This window comes from Vulpes vulpes, chromosome 5 (assembly GCF_048418805.1).
Source record: "Vulpes vulpes isolate BD-2025 chromosome 5, VulVul3, whole genome shotgun sequence".
NCBI classification, from domain to species: Eukaryota; Metazoa; Chordata; class Mammalia; order Carnivora; family Canidae; genus Vulpes; species Vulpes vulpes.
In genome coordinates, this window is record NC_132784.1 from 67,406,580 (window position 1) to 67,427,534 (window position 20,955).

The window sequence follows — 20,955 nt, forward strand, 5'->3', positions numbered from 1 at the left end:
TCCAGAAAACAGGGGTTTATTTTTACATTCTGTAAACATGAGCTTCAGGATCAGCACAAACATGGAGCGATCTCAATGGTGTTTACCCGAAGGACAGTCTGTGGGTTCACGATAACTGGAAGAGAGAGAACAGGGTCACAGCTTGGTCACGTCTGCGATGTTCATGAGCCACAGTGAGACCCTGTGGCCGGACCACCTGCTCTTTCCACGGGGGGTCGGCCTGGCACTGGCCCTCCCCAGGCGGAACCCAGGCCCCATGGGGACCCCGCTGGCCACGTGCCTGTCCTGCCCCATGCTCCGGGAGCCCCGTCAGAAGCAGCAGAGGGTGGAGGAGAGGCTCCTGTGAACCTGACCTGAGGCGGAGCCAGCCTACTCTGTCAGGGTATTTTAGCACCTCCCCAATACTGGCAGCTCAGGCCAGTGGTGATGAGGGTGACTGAGGACTGTGCATGCTATACACTTGCCAGACAGGATCCCACACCTGTGGGTCCTAGGCTTGAGGAGCCCCCACCTTACGGGGGGTTGTGACTTCCAGGGGTGCCTTCTGCAGGGATGGGCCTGTTCCTGCTTGTGGATTCACGGGGCTGTGGGGGGTGGCCACGGACTGGACCAAAGAAAGGTAATGGGGACAGGACAAGTTGGGGGGAGCACAGGCCAGGCCTCAACTGGCACTCCCTCAAGATGGGGGGGGGCAGAAAGCGGAGTGACAGCTGGTCTGGGACCTACCTGGGGCCTCCTGTGACCCCATGTGTCCCAGGGCCCTCCATCTTGGATGTGTGGGGCCTGGCTCCCACCTGGGAGGCTACTGCCCTCACTCAGGAGATGCCCTCACTTTCCCGACCCCTCGCACCATAGTCTGGGACACACCCCTGCAGCGTGCCCCAAAGAGCCACCGCAGGAGGCTTCCTCTCCTCTTCCCACTAACTGGCTGCTGAACCCACCCCAGGGGCCCCTCTGCTCCCTCACACCTGGCAGGAGGGGGGCACCCATGGGTGAGGTCTGTGCTGTGAAATCACCCCTCACATTCACTGCTGCTGCTCTACTCCAGGTCTCCTTAGACCACATCAGGGCCACCTCCTGGCCCTCATGCTGTACCTGCCAGCACGTTACACAGCTCCTGGGCTGACATACCCTGCCAGTTCCCTCTCTCGTCCATAGTCAGTTTTGCTCCTTCACTTTGACCCCTGACCTCACCCCTTCCCACCTGAACCTTCCCTCCCCCCTCCCCGCCGTCCCCAGGAGACCCCTGGACTTCCTGCCCAGCAGTGAGGCCATCAGACGGACGCTCACTTCATCACCAAGCCACGCTCTGCAGGGCCCTTCACCCTATGCTCCTCACCCCATCCCACGCTGGTTCTCCTTTCTCTGTCAACCAATGGCCCTCTTCCTCAGGCCTCCTCCACCCCTGGATATATGTACCCAGAGGCACAAGGTCAGGTGTTGCTCAGGTCCCACCAGTTATCTAAGATTCCTTCCGGTTCTCGTGTGGAGTGGCAGTTTGCTCATGGCACTGCGGGGAGAATGCTCTGCTGAGAGAGGACTGCCTTGCCCCACCCCGTTTATTTGTCCAGTCTCCATGCTGGACGGGAGAGTCACCTCTGGTGCTTCTGGCACAAATGGTGCTGCCACTGATGCCCGTCTGTGTGTCATGGGACATGCTGTGCCAGTCTGAGGTGAAGGCAAATGTTCCCCTCCATTGTGACCTGCTGGCACATTGTGGTCCAGTGGCAGTGGCTGAGGTCCCAGGGCCTCTCCCTCCACACCCCTGCTCCGCTTAAGAGTGACTTCTACCTGCCCGGCCCCACCTGACCCAGAAGACCGGGGCTGAGCTCCGTCCCGTGTCTGTAGCCGCTGTCCCTGCCAGCAGCCACAGGACCGAGAATAGTGGGGGACCGAGCACAGTGGGGACGGGGCACCAGCCACACTTTGTCTAACTCACCTTTCTTCTTCCTGTAGTTTTTCCTCTTCTTAAATTTCATATTGATTTTTGGCCATGATTCTGTCTTTTCAATGACCGTGGCTTCTACTCGAACGAGATCCTTTCTAGAAAGAAGAAAATAAACAATGACCTACCTTCTTATTTTTCAATCTTACTAATGGTGTGTAAGAATTTCCAAAACAAAGTTTTACTTTATTTTCTGCTGATTATAAATTATACCCTCCCTGCAGATAATTTGAAAACCTCAAAGAAGCACGACAGAACAGTGTAGAAGGGGAGGAGGTGGGGGCAATGGGCAAAATAAGAGAAGGGGGGGCAGCCCAGGTGGCTCAGTGGTTTAGCACTGCCTTTAGCCTATGGTATGATCCTGAAGACCCAGGATCAAGTCCCATGTCAGGCTCCCTGCATGGAGCCAGCTTCTCCCTCTCCCTGTGTCTGTTTCTGTCTCTGTCTCTCTCTCTGTGTCTCTCATAAATAAATAAATAAAATCTTAAAAAAAAAAAAAAAAAGAAAAAGAAAAAAGAAAAGAAAAGGGAACTAAGAGGTGTGAACTTCTGGCTGTGAAATAAACCAGCCATGGGGAGGTGGCTCAGCACCAGGAATATGGTCCACAACACTGTAATCACTTTGGGAGGTGACCCAGGGCAATAGGCCCATGGCAGACTGCACTCGGTAATGTACCAAGACATCGTGTACACCTGACATGGATACGATACTGTATGTGAATTATAACCTGAAACTAATAAAAGAGAACAGCACAGGGGCACCTGGTATCTCAGTTGGAGAAGTGTGGGACTCTTGATCTTGGGGTTGTGAGTTTGAGCCACAAGGCGGGGGGGGGGGGGGGGGAGGAGTGTTTACTTTAAAAAAAAGAAAAGAGAAGAGAAGAAAAAAGAGACAGGGTGGTCTGTCAACAAATCTTACAAGTCTCCACTGTAATAAATTGTAATAAAACAATGGTCTGGCCTGGGTGTCCTCTGCATGGCCTCCCTCACAGATCGTGCAGGCCCTAGACAAAGCCCAGCATTAGTGAGCACATTACCCAAGGAGTGGCTTGCCAAGTAATGTGAAGTTGTCAGCTCCAACCAATAGGACCTGGGAAATGAAACAGGCATGTTACCAACAAGTGACAGAAAAGTCAGTGACGCAAACAATGGAGCATGAGGAAGGTACCAGCCACCCAACAGCGTGCTACGGACTTGATCTGCCAGCCTACTAGCTGTTCCTCAGGGTTCAAACCAGCGGGAATGTGAGCCACCCCCCGCTGCTGAGCCACAGAGCTGCGGCTACCTCCCAGATAGGCCCATCAGTGCAGCCAGGACAAGTGTCGTTGAGTACCTGACTCAGTGATTGTGCATCCAGAGAAGAGTGTCAACCGCCTGTGTAAATAACGGTGGCTTTTTTTTTTTTTTTTTAAAACTTTTTATAGAAAGTTATATACAGGGAAAATCCTATTGCGGTGTCCTTGGAAGCAGTTTATAACACTGCTAATTCTGCCAAGATTTAGGTTCAAGTGTATTTTTTTAAAGATTGCAAAATTCCACGTGGATGTTTCAGCAACTGTCCTTTGCACGGCCAAGTGTGGCCTCAGATGAAGACATCTTTGCATTACAAGGGCAGATGAGAAAAACACCCAATGACATAAAGCTTAAATATTTAAAGATGAAGTGTATTTTACAACGTCAATGGACTTCATATGTTCGATGATGACAAATAATCAAAACACTGTATTACAGTCACTTTCAGGGTGACATGTTCTCTTCTACTGCATTCCCTAAGTTAGGAAAAACAGTTTGCATTAGGTGGTGGTTTCTATAATGTTTTTGTTAATGTGAAATGTTTCAAAATGATATCTTTGTAGGGGGTACCTGGTTGGCTCAGTTCGTGGAATGCATGACTCTCAATCTTGGGTCATAAATTTGAGCCTCATGTTGGGTGTAAATTACTAAAAAAAAAAAAAAAAGAAAAAAAAGAAGCAAATAAACTTAAGACTTAAAAAAAAATTCCCTTTCAAAAATCTTCAGATACACCTCTAAAGTCTCCTACTTATTTTAGATGTTATATAGAGTAAATGTGCCCTTACCCATGAGCTTATGACAGAGCCACTGTCATTAAGGAGAAGAAAGCCCTCCAGGCTGTTGAAGCCCTATATGGTTAATTAGTTCAGCTCTGAGCTCAGTTCACCGGCTGCGAGAACATCTTAGAAACAGAGTTTAAGGGGGCGCCTGGGCGGCTCAGTGGTTGAGCATTTGCCTTTGGCTCAGGTTGTGATCCCGGGGTCCTGGGATCGAGTCCTGCATCGGGCTCCCTGCAGGGAGCCTGCTTCTCCCTCTGCCTGTGTCTCTTATGAATAAATAAATAAAATCTTGAAAGAAAATAAAATAAAATAAAATAAAATAAAATAAAATAAAATAAAATAAAAGAAAAGAAAAGAAAAGAAAAGAAAAGAAAAGAAAGGAAGAAAGAAATAGAGTTTAAGGGGCACCTGGGTGGCTCAGTGGTTAAGTGTCTGCCTTCGGCTCAGGTCATGGTCCCAGGGTCCTGAGATCGAGCCCCGCGTCGGGTGAGCAGGGAGCCTACTTCTCCCTCTCCCTCTGTTGCTCCCCCTGCTTGTGCTCTGTCTCTCTCTCTCTGTCAAATTAATAAATAAAATCTTAAAAAAACCAGAGTTTTGGTTTAAGTACACAAAAACTCTGCAACCACAAAAGAGGAGTTTTAATCAATAAAAAAAAACATATATGCTATGTCACATTATGTTAGCAGTTAAACACATCCTAGAAAAACGATCTAATATAAAAAGCTCATATGTACGTATATAAATATATATTAGAACTTATTAGAGAGAGAGTCAGTGGGTGAGAGAATGCACAGAGGGAGAGGGAGACACAGTCCCAAGCAGGCCCTATCTCGAGTGCAGAGCCGGATGTGGGGATTGATCTCCTGACTCTGAGACCACGACCTGAGCTGAAAACAAGAATCTGATGCTCAGCTGACTGAGCCACCCAGGCACCCCTGAAAACTTACATTTGATATACTTTTATAAATAGAATAAGAAAAAAACAAAGAGGTCTGCCCCAAACAACAAGAAGAATTGTAAGTGATGGGTAGAAATACCAGGCTAAACATGCAGACCAAGCAGTGTGGAATGGCTGGTAGACATACCAGTCCCTGGGAAATGCCTCTAAAACCAGTCCTTCTGCTTAAAAGCAGCAGCCATCAAGTCTAACACCACAGTAGTGTTCCTGCAGAAACACTCGCCCCGTAAGTGTGGGGCTGAACCCCCGTCTGCAACCGGGATGTTCATTACGCTCTAAGGGAGGGTGCTCCTGAGACGGGAGCTCCATCAGCATACGTGTTTTCCTTGGAGGAAGGGTGGCCCGCCTTCCTGTGAGGGGAAGTCTCTTGAGCTGCCCTTGCAGTCCCTCGCCCTGCTGGGCTTCAGCCACCCCCAAGGGGACACCTGCCCTCTCCTGTCCGTTGGCTCTGCTCACCCTCTCCCGCTGACCTGAGGAAGGCTCCCCAGGATAGCACACCTGGTGACTGAACTCCTGGGGCACAACAGACCCTGTTGCACTCACCTTCTCCAGCCGTATCCTCTCTCCACATGCAATGTCTAATTCGTTGTTGATTAAAATCAGGTCCTCAGAGGTCACCTTCCACTGGTGGCTGGCGAAGTGCACCACAGCAAACAGCCTGCCATACTGGCCTGTGGCAATCAGCTCGTTCACCTTCCCCACGACCTCTAGGAGCGGGGAGAAAGCAGGCCAAGTGGCCAGCCGGTCAGCTACTCACATTGGCACAGGCCTGCAGGGACAGTCATACAAGGCCCCAGGTCTCCTGCTCTCCCTCAGTGGGATGGGAAGTGGCGGTGGGGCTGCCGCCCGTGATTCTCTAGCCTGAGCACTAGGTGTACCTGGCTCCATCCCTGTGACTCTGGGGTGGAAAGACCTTCACCCCATTGGATTCCCAGTCTTCTGTAAGAAAAAGCCAGAGGAGTAGCAAAGTGAGAGCAGAGGCCTTTTTGCAAACCAGGAAAAGCTAGAATTACACCCTGTGGTGCTAGGTCCACCTGGAAGCCTCTGCCCGCACAGCTCCGGGCTTCCACTGCCTCACCTCAGGTCGCGATCCCTTCTCTCCTGCCCTGTTCGCTGTCTGATAAGCATCTGTGAGCCCTGACCTGCCCAGCCTGGCCTGAGGCTGGGTGCTGGGACAGGAGTGTACGGTGCCTGCCCTGGAAAGAGTCAGGCCCGAGCTGCGCCCGGAGAAAGGGCAGAGCACTGTTTATCTGGCACCACATCTCAAACGGTACTTTAAAACCAGAAGATGCCACGCGCTAACCTGTGTTTCCAGCCTTGTAAGGCAAAGAGGACACCGCGCTCCCTCGTGGCAACGGTGGCCGGCCACATTCTCCCTCCTCACAGGACACGCTCTGGGTCGACAGGAATCCTGACACCCCGAGTTTCTCCAACTCCCAGGCTGCACCCACACCTACTGACCACCATGCACATGGTTCTTCTGATGGCGGAGAAATCTTTTCCTGCCACTGTGTTTCCACCAACAGCGTGGACAGAGGTGGAGCCGGGGGTCCTCCCTTGCTTACACTGCCTGCTTGGACTGTGGCTGGTGCTTGCGAGGGTTTGAATCTGTGTCAAGTGGCAAAAACGAGCCTGAGCATTCACACCGTGCTGAGTCTCAGGGCCCCTGGAAATGTGAGATCCTGTTCTGTGGCCAGGGGACCACCTTGACGGGGGAGAAAAGGGGGGTACTGCCCTCGTTTCCACATCTGTTACCTGCATGGTGTCTGGTCTCCTCAGCTGGGTCTGGCAGGACAACTTCTGGCCAAGGTGGTGAACTCAGTGATGTTTTAGGAACGTACCTGTAAAACAGATTTTACATGTACACGGCATGCCCATGGAAAAGGACAGTTCAGAATCTGTGAGAAACAGCTGTGCTCAAGCTGGGGGGACAGGGCTGTGCCTGCCATATGCTCCCAGGAGGCCCCGGGCCTGAGGGCGGTGACAAGCACAAGCTTGTTGCTGTGCTGTTGCTGCCATGTGGACACGAGACTCTCAGTACAGACTTGCCCCTCTGTGTGACCGCACATCCTCTCAGAAGGGCCACGTATTTCAAGAAACACCCACTAATTACTCAATAATCAAAACGGGAATTCCAACCATTTCATCCCAGAAGCACCCCTCCTTGGAATAACTACCCCTCTGGGCCGGTGGCTCATTCGAGAAGACTGGACTCTCTTAAGTGTCAGGGCACATGTACTCTTAGAGGTGTGGGCTGCAATGATGCCCCTACTTTGCCACCCCCAACGCTCCACCCGAAGGCAAGACATTCTCTGCCTCCCAACCGTGCTGCAGTGCCAGGAACACTTTGCTGCTCAGCCCTTACCTCTAACTCCTACCAGGTAAGAGTCCGCTTGGCCTTTGTGCACAGACAGGGGTTGGAACCCCGCCTCTGTCACCAGACTAACAGGACCTTGGCAACCATCTTACTATTCTGCGCTCCAGTTTCTTTCACTGAGCAAATGGGAACAAAAACACCTGTCCCCAGGGCTGTGCAGGATCAGGAGGGATGGTGTGCCCGGAAGGACTGGGCAGTGTGGAGATGCACGCGGGAGCAGTGCTGCTGCAGCCAGGGTCTGCCCCTCCCTCCGCTCGGCCTGGAGAAACGAGCTGGGTGCATAGGGAGGGAGCACAGAGGCAAAAGGTGGCAGGGTCTTTCTAACTTCTTGATCTATTTCTGCCTTGAATTCCTGAAATCTATGGAGAGGGGAGAGCTCAGTAGAGCCCAAATTGAATTAAATTATTCAGAATGGTTTTAAAGCTTCTATTGCTGTTTGCCACCAGAGGGAAATGTCCGTCTTTCTGCTGCAGAGTTCCATCAGGAGCCCCACTTGGGTGCGTACAACGAATGCTCCCCATGCTGTGGCTCTAAACACTTTGGTGTCAACCGGCCAAAAAATGAAACTGAGCTCATCCACTGTGCTAATCTCAGGGCACCTGGAAACACATTCCCACCCTGTGGCCAAGCAATGATCTCTGACAGACAAGGAGGAGGAGAGTCCAATCGTGGGAGCTCTGGTCCCCTTGCTGGGCCTGGCCCTCCCCGTGAGACAGACTATAAGACAACAGATGCTGGAGACCTGGAACTCATGGGGAAAGAGAAAGATTAACTCAAATTAACTAATGTTCTGCCTTAGGATATCTCTCTCTCTAATCTGATTCTGTTTTTCGACTTCATCTTTTGAGAAACATAAAAGCCCCCCGAATCTTCCCACTTCTGAGTTGGGAATGCAGGAGCAGCTGATACCCCATAACAACTCATGGTACGCCAAGCACTGTCCTAAGCTCTTTAAATGTGAACATTTATTGAACGTGCACAGGACTCCACTGAGAGAGATACTAATACCATATCCATCTTGCACAAAGTTCAGAGTGGACTACTTTGCTCATGGGCCCCTGGGTTGTGAGGAGTGGGACTGGGACAGGACCAGGAGCTTCCTTACTCTTCACTGTTACCCTCTACTGCTTTTGGATATTCTTACTGGGAATTTGGGTGGGATTTTGTCAAATTTACCTTCTGTAGTTTACATTAAAGGTTTTTTTTCTCCCTGGGGTGCCTGGGTGGCTCAGTCGGCTAAGCATCCAACTTCTGATTTCAACTCAGGTGGTAATCTTAGGGTCCTGGGACCCAGCCCTGTGTTTGGGCTTCAGGCCCAGCTAGGAGTCTGCTTGAGATTCTCTCTCTCCTTCTTTTTCCCCCTCCCAAAGTAAATAAAATCTTAAAAAAATAAAAAAAAGATTTTTTTCCTCTAAGAGTGATATTTTATTTTATTTTTTTTTATTTTATTTTTTTAAAAATTTTTTTTTTTTATCGCTGGAACAATGGATAAATTTTTTTTAATTTTTTTTTTATTATTATTTATTTATGAGAGTCATACAGAGAGAGAGAGAGAGAGAGAGAGAGAGAGGCAGAGACACAGGCAGAGGGAGAAGCAGGCTCCATGCACCGGGAGCCTGACGTGGGATTCGATCCCGGGTCTCCAGGATCGCGCCCTGGGCCAAAGGCAGGCGCCAAACCGCTGCGCCACCCAGGGATCCCTAAGAGTGATATTTTAATACTGAATATGCTCTTCCAAGGGATATTTAAGTTCTTCCTAAAAATTCTGATCCAACCTTCTTGTGATTCTAGCTCTCCGGTCAGAAGCCTCTAATTAGGAGCACATTCATCTTTGGACTCTGGATGTTCCATGGATGTTTATGTCAAGAGTTCTAGAAAAATACTATCAAAAAAGGTATGAGAAAATGTAAATATCATTGAAAACCCACACATAGGCTGTTCTGACTTTAGAAAAATAGTCCTACAAAGGAAGAGTCACTCAAACCCATGTTTTGACATTACCCTTGTGGAACTGAAGTACTCTGCGAACCAAATCTTTGGGAAGCAGATCCCAGGGAAGCTGAGGAAACAAGAAACAGTGATCATTAGTGGTAAGAAATGCCACTGCTCTTACAAAGTGAAATGGACAACTGCGATTGTTGGTGCTGGAGTTGGAGCACCAGGTCACGTGTCTGTGGAAAAAATCTCTGTTGACAAAGCTAAAACACCATTGCTTGCGGTTATTACTTGTGTGTGTCCATCTGTTCATCACACCATTGAAAAGGGCCTAAAACAAGAACCCTCACCCACTGACCTGTTCCTTGATCGCCAAGTGCCCCATAGGGTCAGATGCTGTTCTCCGCCTCCCAGACGGCCTGAGGAGCCCATCTCCTGCTAGGCTCACCCATGTTGTCCCTCCCAAATGGAGTTGGTTTCTGTGACCAATGACATGTGGCGGACATGATAGCACAACACTTCTGAAATTACCTTATAAAAGACTAGAATGGAGGCCTCCTGCCCATGGCTAAGGTTGTGAGCTGGGAAACAGAAAATCCCACCCCCAGCAGACAGCCTGAGGGCAACTTGAGAGCCAGAACCACCCAGCTAACCTGTTCCTGTACTACTCCTGACCATTGGAAATGGTGGGACATGACAAATGTCAACCACGCTAAGCTGCCAAGTTTTGGGGTGACTTATTATGCAGCAGTAGATGACTAATACACCAAGGTACAAAGGCCCAGAAATCAAATGTGGAGCTTAGGAGAGAAAAGGAGAGGGTAGCAACTCAGTAACTGTTAAGGATTTATTTATTCATTTCCTCTAAAGATGTCCTGTTACTGAAGTTTCCTCTATGGGGGCCCCTGGCTGGCTTAGTCGGTAGACTATGCAGCTCTGGATCTTGGGGTCGTGAGTTTGAGCCCCACATTGGGTGTGGAGTCTACTTAAAATGAATTAAAAGTTTCCTCTATCTAGTTCTTTGAGTTGTCGTTATGAATATTGAATCCCACCAAACATTTCTTGCATCTACTGATGTGTTTTATTTTTATTTTTTATTTTTAAAGATTTTATTTATTTATTCATGAGAGACAGAAGCAGGGAGAGAGGCAGGCTCCATGCAGGGAGCCAGATGTGGGACTTGATCCCAGGACTCCAAGATCACACCCTGGGCCGAAGGCAGGCGCTTTAACCACTGAGCCACCCAGGCGTCCTGCATTTAGTTTTTTTTTTTTTTTTAATATTGAGCTATAATGTACCTTCCATGAAATTCACCCTATTACAGCTACCTCTTAGCAGGTGTTCCCAATTATTGGTATCTTGGGCTGGGTTCTCCTCTACTACCTTGCTGTGCCTGGGGTTTAGATCTTCGTTCGGCCTTATCTCTTCTTTTTCTGGGACCATTCCTCAGGTGATTGTATCTAGATGAATGGATTTAAGTATCTTGTTTACACTGGTGACTCCCAGGTTTACACCTGCAGCCTGGATTTGACCACCCACTTGTCCATTTGCTGTCACCACTTGCAAGTCTGACAGGCATCTCAAAACCTGCAAAGGCTCCAGATTCACCCTCATGCCTGCTTCTCCTCCCCATCTCACAAAATGGCAATGTCACCTTTCTAGTTGCTCAGGCCAAAAAATCTCGGTCACTCTTGACCCTTTCCTCTCTCACACCCCCAGAGCTATCAGCAGATCAGCTCTCTCTTTGAGATCCAGGGTCTGACCACCTAAATCCCCCAAGCCACCATCAATCACCTCTTGCTAGAATTATTACTAACACCCTGCTCTCCCCATTACCTCCCTTCTCTGTGCAGCAGCTAGAGTGACCCTGTGAAAACTCGGGTCAGATCTTGTCACTATTTTGCCAAAACTCTCCAAGAGCTTCCTATTTAATTCAGAGAAAAAGCCAAAACCCTCACAAGGGCTTACAGGGCATGGGCAGTGTGATGCCCCCTTTCTCTCTTGCTCGCTTTGAGCCCATCTCTCAGACTCTACCTCTTGTTCATTCTGCACCTGCCACCCTGGCTTCCTGGCTATTCTCGGAACATGCTAGGCACATGCCAAGTGCCTGCCTCGAAGCGTGTGTGCCTCGGTTGCTCTTCCTCTGAAACCTCCCTCCCCCATTTTCGCTGGGTGTCCACTCAAACACCATCTCAGTAGAGAGGTCTTCCTGGACTATCCTATTTAAAATTGACCCTCTCCCACCCGCTTCATGCTTGATTTTTCTCCCCAAGACTCACCAGCTTCTAATACACTACGTAATTTATTTTTAAAAATTTCCTGTCTTGGGCAGCCTGGGTGGCTCAGTGGCTTAGCGGCACCTTCAACCCAGGGCCTAATCCTGGGGTCCTGGGATCAAGTCCCACGTCGGGCTCCCTGCATGGAGCCTGTTTCTCCCTCTGCCTGTCTCTCTGCTTCTCTCTCTGTGTCTCTCATAAATAAACAGAATCTTAAAAAAAAAAAGTTGCCTGTCTTTCCACAGCCACTCTTCTTCCCCCATCAGAATACTAGCACCATTAAGAGCAGGGATTATTTAAATTTACGATGTATTCCACCCCTCCCCCCATCAGTGCTTGCGGGTAAGAGGTGCTCAGTAAAAGGTGGGCGAATGAATGAAGCCCTGGTTGGAATACGCCCTGACAGTGGACTCTGCGCCTCCCTTGGAAGCCACCTCCCTGTAACTCTCATCTACGACCTTGGCTCAGTCCAGGACCCCGGAAGGAACAAATGTGCTCCCTCCTCTCCCGTGGGGTCGTCCTACAGCTCTGAGCACCGTGGGGTCTTCCATCCTGTTCCCCTCTCTCACTCCTCAAGGACCTGGCTGCTTACCATTCTGGTCACCTTCTCTGAACTCCACGTTACCCGTGTTTCTTAAAGTGGGGAGTGTGGAATTGAACACAGCATTCCCAAGGCGGTCTTATGTCAGGACAAGGGAATAACTTCCACTGCTTTTGTAAAACTGTCCCTCCCTCCCTCCCTAAACCTAACTTTTACTCATGGAAAACGTCAAACACACGAGAAAGTAAAGAGGACAGAACCGAGAGTCCAGAGCCTTCACGCAGATTCAACGGTTATCAACTCACGTTGCACATTTTTGGGCGTACACGGTCTCTGGCCCAACTTTGCAATTTTTTTTAAGTCAATCACAGATACACTGCTTGAGCAGCAAGGATGTCAACATGCTTCCACAAAAAGAAAATATTCTTTAAAAAACACATCACTGAAGCACTGTTCTATCTAAGGAGAACAATTCTTCAATATCCGCAAATGTACACTTAGACCTATTTTTAAAAAGATCTTACTTGTCTATTCAGGACGAACACAGAGAGAGGCAGACGTGGGACTGGGTCCCAGGACCTCGGGATCGCGACCTGGGGCGCAGACAGACCTCAGCCGCCGGCCACCCAGGCGTCCCCGGGCCTATTTTGAAAACATAGTTGGGGGCAGTGGGTGGCTCAGGTTATGATCCCTGGTGGCCGGCCGAGCCCCGCACCGGGCTCCCCGCTCTCCCGCTCCCTCTGCCCCTGCTCCTGTGCGCGCGCGCGCTCTGTCTCTCAAATAAATAAAATCGGCACGCCAATCATTTCAAGCACAGATAGTGCCTTTGGCGAATGTCACTGCTAACGAAAGGCGCCAGGCCGAGCCTGGGCTGCCCCGACTGCAAGGCCAGCGCCGTGCTGGTCGCCGCGCCGACAGCAAGCGGCCAACGGGGCGCTTCCGCCGAAGGCATGGGGCGGACGCGGACCCGCACGCCCCGCTGCCCGCCTCTCACCCCGCCGCCCGCCTCTCACCGGCTCCGGGCCCTGCGGCTCTCGGGCCGCGGCGGCTGCACGCGCACAGCAGCCGTCGGAAGCACACGGGCACGGCCCGGGCCGCCACGGCCGCCGCCATCTTCCCGCAGCCTCGGCCGGAAGCGGAAGCGGAAGCGGAAGCGACGCGCGCCTTGTGCGTCGACGCACAGGGTCCGGCCGGGAACTCCGCCCCGCGCGGCGGCGGGACCTCCGCGGCCCCGGGCCCGGCCGGTCGGCGGCCATGGCCTCGACGGCCGTGGAGAGCTTCGTGACCAAGCACTTGGACCTGCTGGAACTCGAGAGAGACGCGGAGGTCGAGGAGCGCAGGTAGGGGGCGGCCGGCGGGGCCCCGGCGCTCGCGGCGCCGGTTGGCGGCCCTTGGGTCCTTTCTTTTCAGCCTGGAGCCCCCGCCCCGAAGTGTCCAGCCGGGTCCAGCCTGTTCGCGGCGCGTCTTCGGCGCTTTGCCTCCCTCGGGGCGGGGCCGGTCGCCGGCTGAAGCGGCAGCAGCCCGTGGTCTTCCTGCACCCCCGGTTCTTTGATCCTCCGCTGCTCTGGTCTGAGGCTGCGACGCCGAGCGGCCCCGTAGCGCCCCCCAGGTGCCGGGGGACGGGCCGGAGGGTTCGCGCCAGGTCCCTGCTGCGGGCGGGGCTTTGAGTTGGGGATGAAGAGCTTCTGCGGCCCTGCCGCCCTGGGCGGCACTGCAGGTCACACCTCCGAGCCGTGGCCACCGGCTTGTGACGTGGGACTCGCTGAGCTCCAGTTGGTCTGCGGTGAGGCGCTGGGCTCGGTGCCCCGCGCACAGGGAGGCCCGCGGAGGCGGCGGCGGCGGAGGCGGAGGCGGCGGCGGAGGCGGAGGCGGCCGGGCTCAGGTCGAGGGGGCCTCGCGGGCGGGCCCGTGGTCTGTTCTGTGTGCGGAGGACGGCTCTCTGCACGCCTAAGTGGGGGTGTTAACCCTGAAAATAAAACAGCCTTTTTTCTTTCTTTTTTTTTTTTTTTACTAGCGAGATGAGTTCATTCGTAATAGCAGAGAATTGCAGTTCCGGCCAAGGAAGCTGTGGCACAAACTGGGTTAGTGCCACAAAAGCAGGAGAAGGAGGCAGCGGGAAGGGCTGTTTGGAATAGAAGCCTGTCACGGGAAGGCAGGCGCTCCCTGGCTGAGCGCAGGGCTGGTGGATTTCTCGCAGGGGATGTGATGTGCATCTTTCCCCGCCGTGGGGTTGAGGCTTCGGTGCCATCAGGGTCTGTAGCTGACGTGGAACGGGGCAGCTCCCCTCTCTGGCCTCCCTGCTCCATCTTAGTGAGGTCTTCCTTTGTTACCTTTCAAAGGGGAGTGACCAGATTTGTATTTTAGGTGGACTGCTTGGGTGCTGCTGCTTGCGACCGGTCAGGGCAAGCCCCCGAGGTCAGGCAGGAGGCAGGAGGCTCTGTCTGGTCCAGATGAGGAGGCGGTATGGCTTGAGCCGGGGTTATAGTGGTGAGGATGAGAGGCAGACGTGGATTCGTGAGGTTACAGATGGTGGACTTGGCAGGGGGCACTGATGGACTGAGTGACATGGGGGGAACCAGTGCAGGTGGATCAGGTAAAGGGAACTAGCTCTGCCAGCGCGAGGTGATGGGGAAGGCTCAGGATGCAAGGGGCAGATGCAGAGCCTCTGTGGGTCTTATTTGGTGCCTTTGTCTGCTTTTCCCTCCCTTTTACATTCCTTCTGTGTGGGCTGGAATAAAAGCTGGGGAAGTGTAAATATTGAATTCTCAGTGTTGGATGTCTTCCAGGTCCTGGCAGGAAAACATCTCCCCAAAAGAACTCCAGAGCCGAGGCGTCTGTTTGCTGAAGCTGCAGGTTTCCAGCCAGCGGACTGGGCTGTACGGGCGGCTGCTGGTCACCTTAGAGCCCAGGAGATGCACATCTGCTGCGGTGCTTCCCAGCAACAGCTTTACTTCGGGTCTGTGCATTTGCGATGTAGGCGTATATTTTGTGCTGCTGGTCTCCATGCTGTGACTTTTACTCTTGTGAGCGCCAGCTTACATGTGACTAGCTGGAGAATAAAGCAGTGCAGCAAAGAACTCTTAGTTGGAAGGTCACAACCTCTGTGGCTCTTTGGTAGTCTGGGTCAGCACTGTCCGCGGTGGCAGCCACCTGCCGTGTGTGGTTGAGATGTGGGTAGTGATTGCCACATGTGTGCAGTGCACACCAGATTTTGAAGTTCAAGTACAAAGAAATATAGATAATCTCTATAGAGTAATTTTTTGGAAACGTGACACATGTTGAATGTATATTGGCATTAAAATATGTTGTTATTAAAACCAATGTATTTTTAAAAAAATTTTTCTATCACGGCCCCTAGAAAGTGTGACATTATACAGGCCTGTCATCGTATTTGTCTTGGACAATGAGGACACAGTGTTCATAGCTCCATGTTCCCTGGCTTCTTGTGCCAGGAGTACTTGAAGTACACTCGTGCCAACCCTGCTGGAGAGGACGAGCAGCTGGGAGAAGCTGCTGAACCACCCACCAAGGGCACCTGTTTTGCTCTCAAACCTGGAGACAGCAGCACCAGTGGTTCTGTACTTGCTCTAGAAGAGTCTCCGCTGTGTTTTGGTGCTGATGGGTTTTTGATTTCATATTCTGATTGGCCAAACTCTTGCCCACAGTTGTTGGAATACTAGCTAGAATTGGAGACGGGATGAAGAGGGGCTGCTGGTTGGCATCAGGTCTACATGTTCTTGTTAAGTGAGGCTGCTATCTGCAGACAGGGACTGGGGGCGTTACAGTGGCAACTTTCTGTTACACTGTTTCACTGTCACAGTCCAATATCCATGCGGGCGGGGGTGGGTGGTGGAGGTGGTGGGTGGGTGTTGTAAATCTGAAAACGAAAAGTAAAAATATATTCAGTAGTATATTCAGTTGGCCAGCATTGTGGAGTATGACCCCAGAGACTAGTGAAGGGTTCATAAACAGGAAGTCAGGGGCAGGGGAATTTATGTGGAAAAGCATTGGGCCAAAAATTTGATGTGTCGATGCAGGTGTTGATCAGATTGAGGTAGGGTTGTTACTTTTTCATCTTCTGAAGAGCAGTTTTAAGGCTCAACTTAGAAACATCAGTTCTGGAACATGGGACCCTATGCAGGGTACTGGTGGGGAGGTGGTCCCAGGAGGCATGGGATCCTGTGGTTGCGCACACAGAGCCAGACCCTGCCCCAGGAGTGTTGTTGCCCTGTGCTCTTTGTCTCTATAAAGTTGAGGGAAGGTGCCAGAGAAAAGGTTCAAGGTAGAGATGAAACTCATTGCCTGGAAGAAAAGTAGCCCAAGCTAAGGGTGTGTCTGGTGCCTGGTTGACTTGTGGCATATACTTTCCGACACAGAATAAATAGGGTGTAAATATGTGAGTGGCTCTGGCTTTCTCTCACAGTGGAGTCTGTTTTGGTCAGAACAGTCTTCTGTTCCAGGTGATGAAAACCCAAGCCAAACTGGCTTGGGTACGAAGGATGGCGTTGGTTGCAATACTGGAAGGTTGGCTTCAGGGCTTTTGGGAGGTTGCTTAGGCTTCACTTCTCTCCATTTCTTGGCTTTGCCCTCTTCTGGGTTGGCTCCTTCTCAGGTGACACATCATAGTGGTTCTGGCCCCAATTTGCTTTCAGGTTCCTGGTCCGGCCAGACAGACGGAGGGCCTCTTTGCAGATGCCAATCAAAAGTCTCATTGCATCTCAGGGCGTCAGATTTGGTCTGTGCTCATCCCTGAACAGTCTCCGTGGCCAGGGACGGACATGGGATGCAGTGACTGGCTGAGGCGTAGGTTGTATGCTCTCTCCCTGGCATCAAGGGAAGGCACTCAGGATCACCTAGCAGATGGGTAAATCCCCCAGCATTGCCATGGGAAGTGGAGAGATCCGTGCTGAGTGGTCAGCAAATGACCTCCCTTCCTCCTTTGTCGATGTTCCTATTCTTCCTGGAATGTTTCTCCTAGATGTGCTTGAGGGCTCCACTTTGTTCAAGCCCCATCCTGCTTACCTGTCACCACTCAGAGGAACCCTTGTCATACAGTGTTTCTAAAGTGACGCCCTCATCCCTCCATCCCCTCCTGGGTGGGCTTCATCTTTCCTTTTTTTTTTTTTCATCTTTCCTTAAAGCCTTCGGTGCAGATGTCTGTGTCTTATTTCTAATCAGACCAGTGCCTGGAATAGCGCCTGGCACAGAGCAGGCACTTTAAATGTTTTCTTGACTGGCATGTTTGCTGTAAACACTTCATTGATTTCAAGTCAATTTTTATATATAATTTAGGTGCTGGTTACAACTTTTACTATAAAAAAAAACTTTTATTGCTACCGATTGCATTTCTTTTTTTCTTTTTTTTTTTCTTTTGCATTTCTAAAGACAATAGGGATAGGATATTTGAAATACTCTGGAATTTATTATATAAAATAGGTCACGGTTTAACTGTGCACAGCATTTGTGTAACTTTTTGCTTCTATAGGCGATATAGTGGGTCTCTATGATGAAGGCAATCAGCTGGCCACAGGGATCCTGACCCGGATCACACAGCGATCAGTCACGGTAGCCTTTGATGCGTCCCATGATTTCCAGCTGAGCTTGGACCGGGAGCGGGCCTACAGACTGTTAAAACTTGCCAATGACATCACTTACAAGCGACTGAAAAAGTAAGAGTTTGTGTGACTGGGAATCAAGTTTTCTTTTTCTTTTTCTTTCTTTCTTTCTTTCTTTTTTTTTTTTTTAAAGATTTTGCATATTCATGAGAGACAGGCGGAGACATAGGCCGAGGGAGAAGCAGGCTCCCTATGGGAAGCCTGATGCAGGACTCGATCCCAGGACTCTGGGATCACATACTGAGCCACCCAGGCATCCTATTTTCTTCCAGTACTGCACACTTACCTGACTGCTTGCCTCTGTGGGTGGAAGAGAGCAATTGTGTTGAGTGTGGAGTCTGTGTGGGCCCCTCACGGGATATGGAGGCTGCAGGTGGTCCTTGCTGGGCAGAGGGTTGGGCACAGATTCAATATTTGGTGTTCACCACACTCCTAACTCTAGTTTTCTCTGTTGGCAGGGCTCTGATAACGCTAAAGAAGTACCATTCTGGCCCCGCGTCCTCACTCATAGAGGTCCTCTTCGGCGGATCAGCCCCCAGTCCTGCCAGCAATATAGGTAAGAACCTTTGTGTGTTCTTTTCTGATCGAGGTTCTTACAGAAACACCGAGAACAGCAGGACCCAGGGTGTTTGAGAGTTCGAGGATGTACAGTTAGAAGGTATCTCTCTCTCTCTTTTTTTTTTAAATTTTTATTTATTTATGATAGAGAGAGAGAGAGAGAGAGAGAGAGAGAGGCAGAGACGCAGGCAGAGGGAGAAGCAGGCTCCATGCACCGGGAGCCCGACGTGGGACTCGATCCTGGGTCTCTAGGATCGCGCCCTGGGCCAAAGGCAGGTGCCAAACTGCTGTGCCACCCAGGGATCCCTCTCTCTTTTATAAATTAAAAGTCTACTTTAAATTTCTCAGAATGAGTCATATGGACTGACCTCTTGTGTATTTAGTGCAAGGAAGCAGCTCATTCTGTTGACTTCACTACGTTCTCTGGAGATGTGAGGATGTTCTAGCTCAGTGATGTGGAAATAGGATGGTTGAGTGTTTGTGTTTAATAGTGTTTTTGTGTTTGTTTGAAAAGTCCCAATTCTTAAGTGCATTTGGTCATTTCTCAGCATCCTTCAAATTGAAGATCACTTATTTCTGATGAGAAGAGTAATAGAGTATGTGTTAATCATAGGATATTTGGAAATAAGTAAGTACATTTGCAGGGGAACAGATCCCTCAGGAACCTGCCATCTGGAGTTAGCCTCCCTAGTACTTGTGTATATTCTAGTTTTTCCACGTGGAGCACTCTGTCTTTTACATACGGACATGTATGCACACATGTGCACTGGGACTTTGGGTCAGGTGGTCCTTTGCTGCTTTCTAGCTTTGTGTCAGTCTGGCCAGCCCAGATCAGGGCACTGTGCCTGGGAGTTCTGCTCACTCATGGGTCGGGTGTCTCCCTGCAGCCGGTGCCCTATAGAGCTGGACACATAGCTGCTGCTCTCTGAGCACAGAGTACACGAGGCAAATAATTGGTCTTCATTATAGAAGATTCAGTGAGGAGACACGATTCCAAAATTTGCTAATTCCTTTTTGTCATTTGTTTTTGTCACTTTATGGGCACTTAAAAAGGGGCAGCAGGGTAGAAAAACTAACTTATTTTAATTTTTACTTATTTTACTTTTATTTTTTGTGAGAGTTGAGCATACATGGAGGGGAGGGGCAGAGGCAGAGAGAGAGAGAGAATCCTTTTTTTTTTTTTTTTTTTTTAAGATTTTTGATTTATTTATTCATGAGAGATACAGATAGGCAGAGACACAGGAAGAGGGAAAAGCAGGCTTCATGCAGGGAGCCCGATGTGGGACTCGATCCTGGGACTCTGGGATCACGCCCTGAGCCATAGGCAGATGCTCAACCACTGAGCCACCCAGGCATCCCGAGAGAGAAAATCCTAAGGAGATTCCCTACTGAGTCCGGGGGCTCAATCTTACGACCTCGAGATCATGACTTGAGCTGAAATCAAGAGTCAGGTGCTTATCGGACTGAGCCCTCTAGACACCCCTACTAGAAATAGATTCCAAGAAACCTTTCTTTCAGAAAGGTCTGTTACTGTGTAGCATAAGTTGGCAAACTTCTTAAATAAAGGGATGGATTGTAAATATGTCAGGCTTTGTGAGCTGATGTAGCAGCCAGAGACAAGCATATGTGAGCGGGTGTGGTTGGGTCCCAGGGAAACTGGACTTGAGAAAACACGCAGCAAGCTGGATCTGCTTCCTGGGAGGAACCACCAGAGGACCAAGCGGACTGATTTTGTCTGTTGGCAAGTTCCTGGGAAGGGTCAGTGCCTTCTGCCAGGAGGAAGTACCGAGTGGCATGGAGCCAGAGCCTAACACTGGTGTCTCTCCTGTAGAGCCGCCGCTGTTCTGCAACACCTCCCTGGACGCCTCCCAGAAGGAAGCAGTCTCCTTTGCGCTGTCCCAGAAAGAACTTGCCATCATCCATGGGCCTCCTGGCACCGGGAAGACCACCACTGTGGTCGAGATCATTCTTCAGGCTGTGAGACAGGGCTTAAAGGTGAGCTATGGGTGCTGCTGCCCCGTCAGGATGGATGTGCTCCTTGTGCCAGGCTCGCAGGAGCTCGGCTCGCAGGTGCTTGGCTTGCAGGTGCTCAGCTGGATTCAGGCCCAGTCAGGAGTGTTCGGAGCACCTACCAATGGCGCATTGGGCTTGGCCCGCCCTGACTTATAAGAGCTGCAGGGGGCATGGGAAGGGGGAGCACGCTTGGGAGTGCCGGTCTGGGGCTCTGAGAGAGGCTCTGCTCAGCGCACTTGCCATGTTCACACTGTGGGCAGGCCTGTCCGTACTTTGGGCCCTGTAGTTAGTTCAGGGAGACAGCTGGCCTATCATTGACATGGGATATGGGATATTGTATATCACTCACTTACATTTTTAATAGTTGAGAATGGTCTTTTTTCCTCTGCATCCACATGAGTGAGTCATTATGGATTCTGAGCATGTTTGGAAAACTTTTAGAAAATCTTTCTTTGTAAATATCAGATAACTGTAAGAATTACAGTAACGATGATCAACATTTTATTGATGAGTTCTTACAAAATAGTTATCCTTCTGAGTGCTGTCCATGTACTCAGGTAGTCCTCACAGAAACCCTGGGTGCTAGGAACTGCTGGGGGACCCGTGTTTCCAAAGAAATTGGCAAAGGTCCCAAGCAGTGGGTGGATGGCAGGGCCAGGGTTTGGA

The 20,955-nt window shown here is 50.6% G+C and overlaps 2 protein-coding genes across 5 annotated transcripts in view; one reads left to right on the forward strand and one right to left on the reverse strand.

Annotated features, from left to right (window-relative positions):
• Positions 1–13,302, reverse strand: MRPL21 (mitochondrial ribosomal protein L21). Of its 3 annotated transcripts, XM_072758635.1 has the most exons (8): positions 13,117–13,236; positions 9,353–9,410; positions 6,730–6,815; positions 5,853–5,913; positions 5,518–5,681; positions 2,982–3,034; positions 1,940–2,043; positions 1–115 (listed from the first exon to the last, which is right to left on the reverse strand). In XM_072758635.1, exons 4-8 carry the CDS (start codon positions 5,860–5,862, stop codon positions 51–53), a joined length of 396 nt encoding a protein of 131 aa, XP_072614736.1. In that variant the 5' UTR covers positions 5,863–5,913; positions 6,730–6,815; positions 9,353–9,410; positions 13,117–13,236; the 3' UTR covers positions 1–50. The 3 variants fall into 3 exon arrangements, with proteins under 3 accessions (XP_072614736.1, XP_025860011.1, XP_025860012.1); XM_026004226.2 differs by lacking the exon at positions 5,853–5,913 and having other exon boundaries at positions 13,117–13,302; XM_026004227.2 differs by lacking the exon at positions 9,353–9,410 and having other exon boundaries at positions 13,117–13,222.
• IGHMBP2 (immunoglobulin mu DNA binding protein 2) overlaps positions 13,265–20,955 on the forward strand; it is a 24,537-nt gene continuing 16,846 nt past the window's right edge. The window contains exons 1-5 of one of the 2 annotated variants that reach the window (XM_026004225.2): positions 13,265–13,443; positions 14,890–15,059; positions 17,589–17,772; positions 18,177–18,274; positions 20,108–20,271. In XM_026004225.2, coding sequence (XP_025860010.2) covers positions 13,358–13,443; positions 14,890–15,059; positions 17,589–17,772; positions 18,177–18,274; positions 20,108–20,271 — 702 coding nt within the window. In that variant the 5' untranslated portion in view covers positions 13,265–13,357. The remainder of the gene's footprint in view (positions 13,444–14,889; positions 15,060–17,588; positions 17,773–18,176; positions 18,275–20,107; positions 20,272–20,955) is intronic. The other variant, XM_026004223.2, reaches the window with a different exon arrangement.

Coding starts and splice junctions, on each gene's coding strand:
- MRPL21 (XM_026004226.2), bottom strand. CDS start 13,216: ATGGCGGCGGCCGTGGCGGCCCGGGCCGTGCCCGTGTGCTTCCGACGG. Junction 5,682..6,729: donor GGAGACCAGACACCATGCAG/GTAACAGATGTG, acceptor CCCCGCTCCTAG/AGGTCGTGGGGAAGGTGAAC. Junction 116..1,939: donor AAACTACAGGAAGAAGAAAG/GTGAGTTAGACA, acceptor TCTCTCTTCCAG/TTATCGTGAACCCACAGACT.